Source organism: Pelodiscus sinensis, chromosome 20, assembly GCF_049634645.1.
Source record: "Pelodiscus sinensis isolate JC-2024 chromosome 20, ASM4963464v1, whole genome shotgun sequence".
Classification (NCBI taxonomy): domain Eukaryota; kingdom Metazoa; phylum Chordata; order Testudines; family Trionychidae; genus Pelodiscus; species Pelodiscus sinensis.
Window position 1 is genome coordinate 17,726,109 of NC_134730.1, and position 12,626 is coordinate 17,738,734.

At 43.6% G+C, this 12,626-nt stretch overlaps 1 protein-coding gene across 6 annotated transcripts in view; it reads left to right on the plus strand.

Annotated features, from left to right (window-relative positions):
• The window catches only part of STXBP4 (syntaxin binding protein 4), a 161,063-nt gene that overhangs the window by 102,558 nt on the left and 45,879 nt on the right, over nucleotides 1–12,626 (plus strand). For 3 of the 6 annotated variants that reach the window (XM_075903819.1, XM_075903820.1, XM_075903818.1), the window contains exons 22-23: nucleotides 7,615–7,710; nucleotides 9,806–9,972. The exons of the other annotated variants lie outside the window; for them this stretch is intronic. In XM_075903819.1, the coding sequence (XP_075759934.1) occupies nucleotides 7,615–7,710; nucleotides 9,806–9,972 (263 nt within the window). The remainder of the gene's footprint in view (nucleotides 1–7,614; nucleotides 7,711–9,805; nucleotides 9,973–12,626) is intronic. 6 annotated transcript variants of the gene reach the window in all.

Sequence of the window (12,626 nt, forward strand, 5' to 3'; positions counted from 1 at the left end):
TGTTGCTGAAAGACATAGGATAGTATACCTGAAACATTTACAGCCAGATGTACATAAAAATTTAAGCACAAAGGCATTCTCTACTTTAGGTATCGATCTTCCTCCCAGTGACACTAGTGTGCATTGTTTCTAACAATCCATTTGGTTGTAGTATTATATTACATGGGTTTATTTAGTAAACATCTCACCAGTTTTTCCAGTTAATTATAACATTTCTGTAGGGCATTATGCTGCTAATACTGAGGTATTTTTTAGAATTAAAATTACATGGATTTATATTTGTTAATAATTTCTGTATTTTTAATAGTAGAATTTTGTGTGTGAATTTAATGCTGATGAAAGGTGTCAGAAGGGTGCATTACAGCCACTGCTGACCTGGGCCAGATTTGGACTGGTGACCAACTGAATCATTCCCAGTCCCCTTCATATTTTTCTCTTCCCATTTTATATGTTTTTTTCTGTCAGTTGATCCACCGTGTGCATTCATTCAAATGATGTGTGCTTCTTCTTGGTAGATAGTTAAAATTTATAAATGCCTGCAACTTGATAAAATTGTTGAGAATCATGCTGAGGTTTGAGGGTAGATTGCTGTTGTGTCTTCCCAAAATTGATCTCACCATAATGTAATAAATTTTTGATGATTTTTTTTATTGCAGTCTCGCAACATGACTGAGACTTTGGGCATTATTCATCCCCAGTAAATAAATAGAATGGTTATTATAATACCACATTAAGTGCATACACTTTGTAGTCTTTCAGAAACCTGTCCATTAATGTAGCGTTCCAGTTTTGATGTCATAAGCAGTACCACAAAAAACAGCTTTCCTCTGGTCATGGCCAACAGAGTTGGTAAAATGCTTCATTGATTATATCATTTAGATAATTTATAGATGGTAAATTAATATATTTTGTGCTTCATTGCACCTTTGCTAATTCAGAACCAGGTTATATCCCCTCCCCCATTATATAATATCAGTGCTGTTGTCTGAAGTAGTTTATCTCTCTCTCTTAAAAGAAGAGAAATAATAACATTTAAGTAAATAGCTATTCATGTGCATGGGATTCAATCTTGCAAGGTGCTGAGTGTCTTCATCTCCCATTCTTCCCTTTATTGAACTTGCTGGTAAAAATGTTTATGATACCTAGAATGTAAATTAGGTGTGTTGAGCATCATTCTCTTCAGGGAAGTAAGGGGCATCATGCCGTATATGCCCAAAAATAGCTCTGTGAGCTGGTGTGAATGGAGTGAACATAAGAATGGCTATACCAGGTCAATCCAAAGGTCCATCTGGACCAGTATCCTGTCTTCTGACAGTGGCCAATGCCAGGTGCCCCAGAGGGGATGAACAGAACTGGTAAGTATAAAGTGGTCCATCCCTGGTTGCCCATACCCAGCTTCTGACAGCCAGGTTAGGGACCAGTATTCCTGCCCATACTATCTAATAGCCATTGATGGACTTAACTTCCATGAATTTATCTACTTAATTGAATGGAGGGCTATGTAAAGAAATCTCATAACCTCATATTAACCAGTTTAAAATGCTGACTTACTCCTCAGACCAAGAGCTCTAAATGCATATGTTAGGAATAGATCTGATGTGAGAAGTATTCACAACCTGCGTTGTTAGTACCAGTCACCTTAATGGCATTGCTTAGCGTATGACTTTTACAAGGAAATTCATTGTTTTGCTAAACTGAAAAGAGAGCAGTAGCAAGCTAGGGGTATTATTAGGATGGCATCAAGGTCCAAATGATGTATTTCTGTCAACAAAGCAAGCAACTTACTTTAAAACATTAACTTTAAGGTACAGTTTTGGGTTTTCATTCATTGGCTGTGCAACATCCTAGTTATTTGCCTGAGCCTGCTGTGCCAAAACTTTTATTAAACTCACTGACACATACTAATATTATACCATTAACCTAAGAAAAAAACAACTGATTTCCTCGTTCTTGTACTTGGAGTCAGTCAAGGCATACTGGAAACAAATTAAATGTTCTGATTTTGTTGTACAAATGGGTTTGTTTTTTTTTAAAAAAGTCTCTGCACTTGATAATTTCTTAAGAACTGTTCATTTCTGGTTAATCACACTTAAGTGAAACTAATTATGTTAAAATTCGGTTATCAGGCTAATCATATGGTCGATACAATTTGTATCAACTATACGATTAGTTGATAGGACTGCTCTGCAGAGCTGCAGCTGGGGTAGCTCCAGGACCGGTAGCTGGGGTAGCTGGGACCGGCTTGTTCTGGCTCTAGGAGCCACCTGCACTGCAGCTCTGCATTTTAAATATAGTAAGAGCCACTGGGCTCTTACTACATTTAAAATGCAGAAGTGCAGCAATCAGTGCAAGCCAGGACTGCTCGGTCCCAGCTCATGCTGAGTCCAGTAGCCCTTGTTTGAGGCACACAGCCCTGTCCACCGCAAATAGGGGCTGCTGCCAGAGCAGCCTCTGTTCACGGCGGCCAGGGTAGAACAAGGCTGGCTGCCATGCTGGCTGCAAACGGGGGACCCCTGTGGACACAGGCTGCTTCGCAGCAGCTTCCCTATCGCCCACCCCGCTGCCTCTGATTGGCAGGCAGTATCCCGGAGACGGTGCTGGGGGGAAACAGCTTTTTAGCCAGGTCCCCTCAGCACCGGCTCCTGTTCCACACCTTGCCGCCTCTCATAGATGAGAGCAGGAGTATCGCAGGGATCACAGAGCCACCAGGGACATGAGCAGTCCCTGCTGGCCCTGTGTTCACACTGAAGCGCTTCAGCCTTTGCTCCTCATGGGGCTCTTGTACATTTCAAAGGCTGAAACGTTGCGGTGGGGACCAGCTGCTTCAGTCCCTGCTCATGCTGTTTCTCTGCTGCGCCCCTACCCCCCCTTAAAAGCCAGCTCCCCCCAGCTCCTGCTCCCCGCTCCCCTTGGCTGCCTCTGTCTGATAGAGGCAGCAAAGGAATGGGGAAGTAACTAGTCAAGTCACTACCTGACAATCTGATAAGCTTATGCTTATCGGATAGTCGACTAGTCGCTTGCATCCCTAAGGGAAACACATGAATTCAGCCATCTCTCTCATTCAGCATTCATTTGAGGAGGCTATCTTTTCTCACTTGGAAATGTACCTGTGAATTTAATTCTCTGTTGGAAGCTGGTGCCATCTGTTGAACAACATCTTAAGTTTACTGATAGCTTACAGAGCACAAATACATCCTTTAACCTGTATGAAAGAAACCTGAGGCTCTTGTATGTTGGCTCTAATCAATATAATCTTTAATAGAAAGCTTGTAAGTGGAGGAATATTGGGCATATATAGTTACTAATTGCATAAATGAACTTTCATTAATGAAGCTTTAATTTTGATTTTGCTAACTGCTCCTGAGGAAAAGGCTATACCATTTGCCTCCCATTCCAAAAGGAAAAACAAAAACCATGGCTGAATGTAAGCACCAAATTGTAGCTGCAGATAATTGCAGGTTCCTGAATAGCTACACTGGGTTACACCAATGGTCCACCGAGCTCAGTATCCTGTCTTCTAGGGAATGAAGAGGACAGAGTAGTTATTGAGTGATCCATCTTGTAATACCATAAGAACAGCCATATTGGGTCAGACCAAAAGTCCGTTTAGCCCAGTATCCTGTCTTCCAACACTGGCCAATGTCAGGTACCCAAGAGGGATGAACAGAACAGGGAATCATCAAGTGATCCATCTCCTTTTGCCCATCCCAGCTTCTGACAAACAGAGTCTATGGACATCATTTCTACCCATCCAGGCTAATAGCAATTGATGGATCTATCCTCCATGTATTTATTTAGCTCTTTTTTTTAACACTGTTAAAGACCTGGCTTTTACAACATCCTCTGGCAAGGAATTCCACAGGTTGACTGTGCATTGTGTGAAGAAATTCTTGCTTTTGTTTTTTTTAAACCTGCTACCTATTAATTTCATTAGGTGACCGCTAGTTCTTGTGTTATGGGACCAAATAAATAACTTTCCCTTATTTACTTTCTCCACACTAGCCATGATTTTATAGACCTCTCTCATATCCCCCTTTATTCTCCTCTTTTCTAAGCAATCTCCTATTATCCAGGTCCTATTATCCAGCTTCTGGCAGTCAGAAGTTATGAGACATCCTTGATTATCTTGGCTAATAGCCATTGATGGAATTATCCTTCCTAAACTTATCTAAATCTTTTTTTAAACCAGTTATACTCGTTACCTTCACAAAGTCCCCTGCCCATGAGTTCCCAGGTTGACTGTGCATTATGTGATAAAGTACTTCCTTGTAACCTAAATTGCCTATAAAATGCTAAATTCTGTTATATTTTATTTCACTAATCTCATTTGTATCAGACCTTTTGCCACATCACTGTTTATACTTCACTTCCCCTTGGAGTGCCATGATATTACACCATAGGCCTATGATTATTCTGAGAACAGTGCTTCATAAAAAATAACAGAAAAGATTCAATTGTATATAATTGTAATTTTCTCAAGAATTAATTTAAGTGATCAGTAATACTGAGGTAATTTTTATCTGAATCAACAATAGAGACACACCTCTGTACTGCTGTGACAGTGGCACTGTGTTAATCATTACAGCTTGCTGGTGTCGCAAAATAATGCTCATTAGGAGTTAAATTCAAACCTTGGATTTGATTCTCCTCACAAACTGTACATCAAGAATAACTCTGTTTACTGCATTTGAGATGTATAAAATGGGTGTGAGAAGAGAATCAGGCTCCTTATGTCCATGAAATGTAGGCATCGTTGAATTGCTGCCTTAAACTGAAAAGAATAATGTTATTTATAAAACCACCTCTTCCACCCACTCCAGTGCCTGGGGCACTGGGAGAAAACAATCTTCCAACAGTAAAATTGTGATGAAGAACACACTATCCTTTCAGAATGATTGTTAATGTTAGATGGAGGCTGAAAATTCAGGCCTCAGTGCTCAGCTGGTGTAAATCAGTGTAGCACCATTGATTTTTATGATATTAGCTATCATGATTTTTCCAGAGATATGTGTTAATCGTCTTTAATAATTCAGGTCAAATTCTGATTGCAGTTGTTCCACTGGAAATCTGGAGTAAGTTCACTGAAATCAAGTTACTTCAGATTTCCACCAGTATTTGAGTGCATAATTTGTCTCTTTTTTGTAAATGTGTAACATAAACTAAACTTTTTAATAACATTTAAAATCATGTTTATTTTTGTACATGATATAACCAGGGTTTACTGAGGCATGTGAGTAAAGGCAGTTAATGAAATATCAATTTTATATTTTGAGGTAACATAAACTTTGTGTCTCTTGTTACTAATTTGCATAAATAATTGATACATTGTTAACAGTGCCTAAGGTACACTGGAAACCAGGTCACAACAACAAGCCAGAGGGAAACAGTTTCTACTTTTTTCTTTATAGAAAAACAACTCAGAATTGTCAGTTGAACCACAGTAATATTAGAGGTTAAAAACAGTTTCCTTGGTCTGCAGGATAAATCCAAGCATGTTATCTGTGTCTTTATGAGGAGATAGCATAGAAACTACAAGTATGTTTTTGCATATCTGATTGTTGAACACAAGACATCAACTAAATATTTATAGGAAGTAAGTCCCTCATTGGGTTAATGCTCACACACATTTTGAGAATTGGTCTAGATCCTAGGTAACTTTTGGATGTTCAGTACAAACACAGTGATAGATTGTTCAAGCTATGCTATGATGCTCATCACACATCACAGGATAAAATCTAGTCTGATGTTTCTATGGTGTTGTCTAATCAGGCAGCTTTTAGTAATTGTTGTTTTGCTGCTCCCATGGTAAGGGTGGTGGGAATGCTGGGCAGAGACGGATTTGGCCCTCAAGATTCAAATCTAGTTCATGAAAAATATCAGTACTTTGCTGCAAGATGAAAAAGTCTTCTGCAGAGGCAGCCAGAAAGTAGAATTTCCATTCTGTAAGAAATCCTGCCCATTTTGAATTGAACAACGAGCAGTTAAAATGTCAGGATTTTTTACAGAATGGAAATTTTTAAAATTATTTACATACACATGCATACATTCATACAAACACACAGAACAAAATGGTAAAGTCTACAGGTAACATTTATATCTTGTCTTAATATATTATTCTGAGATTGAAATGAAATTAAATATGTCAGAGTGATTCAGATTTGTCAAATTTCTTCAAAATTGGTAAGTTTTGACAAAACCACAATTTCTAATAGAAAACTATTCCTTTGGGGGGGGGGGGGGATTTGATCAGCTTCAGTTTATTTCATTTTTTTTATTTGCTGTCCAGTGTTATTTTTAAGGGCAGAACTATGAACATATTTTTTCTCATTTCAACTCAGATATTTTGGGAGTCTGTCTGAGTAGAACTAGCACAGGAAAACAAGCCCAATTCATCTGATATAATCATCCCCGTCCAGTTTTCACTTCTTCCAAGTCATAGAGGATCATCTCTTACCTACCTTCCTACCTACTTCCTTCCTTCAGTGGGCCACAGCACCATCATCTCTGAATATCTCACTACAATTTATAAGTATATTGTAATTACTGTGAGGTAGGGGAATGGTTTTAGTCCCATTTTGCAGATAAGGAAATGTGGGCATAAAGAGGTAATGTGATTTATACAAAGTCACAAAGTAAGTCACAGGCACAGCTGGGAACTGAGCAGAGATCTCATGAATCTGAGTCCATTGCCTCAGTCATAAGACTGTCGTATCTTTGTCTTGTTTATTTAATCAGACAAATCTATTTAGAGCATTAACTGTTAAGAAATCCTAAAATTAGTTTTTGGTATTTTTTGTGGCAACTTAATTTATGGATAAAATCTGTTACAACATATTTGGTCATCTTCTGTATTCTTAGATTATAAATATGAAGGTTTATTAATGACTTTGTTTAAAATAATTTGTTCCAAGGTTCCCTCTTAATTTTTTTCCGTTCATGTGCAGTCTAAATTTTTATATATGCAGTGAGGCATGTGCGAATGTGCACCACCAGTAAAAACAAATGCTGCTGGCTATGAGTGCTCTGCTAATCAGCTGGGTGGCACTTGAATCTCTCCTTAGGTGGCTGCCCAAGTGCTCAGATTACATTGAACACTGGTTTGTTCCTGTTTTATCAGTATTGTATACATTAAATTTCTCCAGTGTATTTTCACTGACAAAAAGATATCAATTGATGACTTAACTGCAGGTTAGTGTCATACAATATTTTGTACTGCCTCACCTTCTTGAAGTCCATTATAAAGGAGGGTGGCTAATTAGGGACTTGAACATGAAAACAGAGGCAGTTGGCATAGGCTTTCTTAGAATCTCTCCAAAAGTTTTATTGCACTTTGTTTTTCAGTTATTTTATTCTTTGAATTACAAATGTCTTTGGATGCAATGACATGGTTGGTCTTAGATTAGATAGATTCTCGCTGCAGAGATATCCATGTGATTTTTCTTCGGTAGTGTCCTTAGAGGAGCTCCAAGTGTACCTGTGCCTCTGATTGGAGATTTTAGATAGCAGTGTCAGTTCAACCCACACATGCACTCTCCCTCCTGATCTGCCTCAAGGCTATCTAGCACATCCCAGATGAACCCATTCCTCCCTCTCTCTGTTCTTCCACTACCACAGGGGCTCTTATGGAGACCTCCAAAGTAGAGGGGAGGAAGGCAGGTTGTGGGGCACCCACGGGGGGACATGTTCAAAGAATCATAATTACTGCACATGGTGAGTAACTTCCTCTTAAATAGCAGATAAGAACAATGACAATGGCACTATCATTTTCCTCAGTGCCCCTGTGTTATCAAAGCCATGGATGTAATTGACTAATCCAGCTCTAGAATACATAAGACCAGTGAAGCCAGAAGGAGTTGTGCCTGATTTCTATCTGGGTAAATATATATTCGACCTCCCTGGTCCAGCATCCTCAGGAGTCTCGGGACCTTATCGGTCCTGAGCCATGGAGTTTGTGAGACCCAAGGAGATCAATACTGTTCCCTGTGCTGCCAGTCTCCGGGCTCACCTCCGGCTGCCAGACTCCCTTGTTTGCTTCCAGTCTCCACTCTCAAGCTCCCCTCTTGGTTGCTCCCCTCCCCCCACCAGCTGTCAGGGCTCTCTGGTCCTGCAATCACAGCAGGATCACGGATGTTACTGGACCAGAGAATCCCAGATTAGAAAGGTCCAACCTTTACTGGATCCAGTGATGTTTGGAGGGGTGGTAGTTGGCAAAGAACTTTCACATGACTTTTTGTTGTTTTTTCCCCCACAGTATTGTTTAGTGAGCTTCAGAATGCAGTGTTTAAACCTTTTATTTTTGGCTGGTGTTTTGATTGATTTTAAAACTGGTAATTGAGAGTGGAAAGCATGGAGTCGTTCAGCATATAGGGAGGTTGTAATTAATTGCTTCTATCAATGTTAGGCTCATACGTGCTTTGGAAATGGGAAACAGTAAAAACTTCTAGCTAAATATAGTACATTCATATGGAAGTGAACAAAACAATGCTCAAGTAATACCCTGCCACCACATCAACTTCTTGTGTCATAACAGGTCTCATAAGATAATTGGGGTCAGCCAAAGGCAAATTGTATCTTCCCACCAAGAGGATGCCATGGGATAAGGAAATAGGAAACTTTTCAAGGTTTCTCCCCCTAGACTTTCCTACAAATTCTTCCATAGAGGTTTTCCTATCCCATCTAATCCGTATAGAAATAGGTTATTTAGCTCCCAAATACAGGCAGTCCCCGGGTTACGTACAAGATAGGGACTGTAGGTTTGTTCTTAAGTTGAATCTGTATGTAAGTCGAAACTGGCGTCCAGATTCAGCCGCTGCTGAAACTGACCAGCGGCTGACTACAGGAAGCCCGAGGCAGAGTTGCTGTGACCTGGAATCAGCCGCTGATCAGTTTTAACAGCGGCTGAATCTGGACGCCTGGGACAGAGCAGCTGGGGCGCTGCCGGTAGGTCCCCGCAGCGCCGCACCTCAGCGCTGCAGGGACCAACTCGACAGCTCCCCAACTGCTCTACCCCAGGCGTCCCCAAGTCAGCTGCTTCTGAAACTGATCAGCGGCTGATTCCAGGAAGCCCGGGCAGAGCAACTCTGCCTCGGACTTCCTGTAGTCAGCCGCTGGTCAGTTTCAGCAGCGGCTGAGTTGGGGACGCCTGGGGCAGAGCAGCTGGGGTGCTGCCGGGTTGGTCCAGTAGCGCCGAGATCGGCACTGCGGGACTAACCGGCAGCGCCCCAGTTGCTCTACCACAGGTGTCCCGAGAAAAGCCTAGTCTGTGGGGGGGGGGGCGCACTAGCTGCGCCCCCTCCCCCCCCAGCAGACCACGGAAACGTGGACGGCGGGACTGAGATGCGCCGTGGTCCCACCGCCTGGGTCCTCCGCATCTCCTTGGTCTACTGGGGGCCCCCCCCCCAGCAGACCAGGGAGACGCGGAGCAAAGCCACGGAGGACCCCGTGGGACCGCGGCGCGTCTGGGCAGTCCTGCCGCCCGGGTCCTCCGCGCCTTTGCTCCGCGTCTCCCTGGTCTGCTGGGGTGGGTTCTCCTGGGGGGAACCCCCCCAGCAGACCAGGGAGACGCGGAGCAGCTTTTCTCACCCCAGAGGACGCGGGCAGCGGGACCGCGGCGCGTCTGGGCGGTCCCACCGCCCGCGTCCTCCGGGGCGAGAAAAGCCCCGTTCGTAAGTACGGATCCAACATAAGTCGGATCCGCGTAACCCGGGGACTGCCTGTACTACAGATCACAGACCATGTCATAATCCAGATCGCCTGAGTGAATTATGTTTGTTTTGAATCTGTTTTATTCTTTATGGTATGGAAGGGGAGTCATCCACCTCTGTGGCATCATCTTCCCTCTTCTTGGACCTTGTGGTGGTATGGTTCATACTAGGGAGGGAGATGGAAGTGGATAGACTTGAGACAGGAGAGGAAGCAGATTTGGAAGGGGTCATCTGGAGAGGACACATCAGGATTGATGCATGGAACCAGGTATGGTCAGTATTGTTTTTGTACAGAGCTATCCCTTTAAAAGTTCCTTGAAGCTGCTGTAGTCAGGTTAAGCTATGCTGCCCCCTCCTCCAAATTGTTCTTCTTTAATGAGCTACCATTTATTTTTAATCAGAACTAGGGATCTCTCAGTGTATGTATGTTGGGGAAATGAGGAGGAAAGCAAAAAAAGCCAATAATAGGGAGAGCACAGGCAGGCTCCTTTGGCCACTTCTGCACCCACAAACCAGCTAGAGACTTCTGCTTTTTATTGACCATGTCAGTTCCCATCAGCTTCTATTTACAAAGCTTCAGACCTGCAGCTTCAGGGACTGCTAACTTCTGCAGCCAGCAGGGGAGCACAGCCTTCCACTACCTGTTGCTTACCCTCTACTTCTTTCCTGCCAGCCTTATGTAGCACACTGGCTAATGAGACTAGCCGCTGTTCTCCATTTGCCCCTTAGTCTTGGGCTTATTCAGCCAGCTCCAATTAACTCTTTTTCATGGAGCTGGCGTGACAAAGTTCTGGCTCAGGCTTCCTAGCCAGCAGCCTGTCACTCAACCTTTCAGCTGAATGATTTTAGAGAACCTCTGAAGGACTTCCTCCCCTGCTGCCCTCCACTTTTGTACCATATTGATCCCATAGGTATTCCCATAAGAGCTGAGCATCTGGGCCAATACATTTGATTTGACCTCTGAGATTCAGAAAATAAATTCAGTTAGATATGCACAAAGATGGGGAAATGGATAAATGGTCAAGGATATAGATACACAGGATCATTTAATATTGTGCTAATCAAGGAGTTGCTTAACTTAAATTAATTATAAATTAATGTATTGATGTTTAAACATGTTTGTAGTTCTGTTTCACAGCAAGGAAAAGAAAATTCAGTGTTATGGGAGTGTGTTTTATTGTGACCTAGATTTCAAATCTCCATATTGTCACCTCTAGAAACCTTCTCCATTCAGCTTCCTTTAATATGAAATATGAGTCAGCTATTGAGCAGGCATTGTCTGTACTGACTTTTTAATCAAAACATTTTAATAATGAATTGCATGTACATGAAAGTATTATACCTTAAAATGCAGATTAGCTAATAATATTAGTACAGTTTGCTTAGCTATCTTTCCAGCAATCTGGTAGAAGAGTTTATTAAAAAGCAGACTTCTCAAAGTCTACGGTCAAATCCCGAGGACTTTATTCAGTTTTTATTCTGTCCTTACTGTAGCAAAATCTGATTGACTTTGTAAAACTTCCTCTAAAAGCTGTACTTGTTCGTGGTAACTATGGAGACAGAAATTCACAGTCCATAAACTCAGCAATACAAGCTTCCCACGCTATCCTGATTATTTATTTATATCATGCTAATGTCCCAGTGAGGCCCGGCTAAGATCAGGGTCCTTTTGTATTAAGGGCTCCACACAACATAGTAGGAGAGTCCCTGCCCTAAGGAGCGTACAGTCTAAAGCTACACTTGCATTTACTCAACACAACTTTTGTCATTCACTGGTGCTTAGTTTCCCCCCCTCTCCTTGAACAACCAGGTTTTGCTGTGGCAAGTACATGTGTGAATGCTGCTTTGTCACCAGGATGCTCTCCTGCAGACAAAACGAAATCCATTCATTGGGGTGGAAGTATTTTGTCATCAAAAGTACCAACAAAAATCATTCACGTGCGCCAACTTTTAGTGGCTGGGGTGTGTCAACACAGCCTTGTGACTAAAAGCTGTGTACTATAGACATACCCTAAATAAACAAGACATGCCCAGAGCAGGAGAAAGTAATTATTGTCTACATTTAGCAGAGAGGGAGCTAAGACACAGGAAACAGGATTGTCTGGTCACATGGAAAATCTATAGCAGAGGCAAGAATTGAACCCAGATCTCTTCAATCTCCGGCCACTGCCTTAACAAAAGCATTATTTCTCTTTCTGTCCTGCCAGCCTGGCTTAGCCATAGACTGAAGAGGTGAGAAAGTAACTCTTTGAACAAGGCTGAATTTTACACTACAGGCAGTCCCCGACTTACGCGGATCCGACTTATGTCGGATCCGCAGATACGAACGGGGCTGCCCCAGAGTACACGGACTGCGGGACCTCGCGGTCCTGCCGCCCGTGTACTCTGGGGCTTTCTCTGCGTCTCCCTGGTCTGCAGACCAGGAAGACGCAGAGCAAAGCCGCGGAGGGGCTCGGGCAGCCCAGGGGCGCCTGGGCTGCCCGAGCCCCCTCCCCTGCCCCCCCTCCCCCCCCGCGGCTTTGCAAAGCCGCGGGGAAGCCGGCAGCGGAGCAGTCCAGGCGCGCCTGGGCTGCCTCGCTGCCCGAGCCCCCCCTCGCTGCCCGAGCCCCCCAAAGCCGAGGGGGGGGCTCGGGCAGCGGGGCATCCCAGGCGCGCCTGGGCTGCTCCGCTGCCGGCTTCCCCGCGGCTTTGCAAAGCTGCGGGGGGGCTCGGGCAGCGAGGCAAAGCCGAGGGGGGGCTCGGGCTGTCCCGCTGCCGGCGTCCTCAGAGGCTTTGCTCCCCGTCTCCCTGGTCTGCTGGTCTCCAGCAGACCAGGGAGACGGGGAGCAAAGCCGTGGAGGACCCAGGCGGCGGGACCGCGGTGCCTCTCCGTCCGCCGCCCGTGTCTTCCTGGTCTGCTGGGGTGGGGGGGTGCGCAGCTAG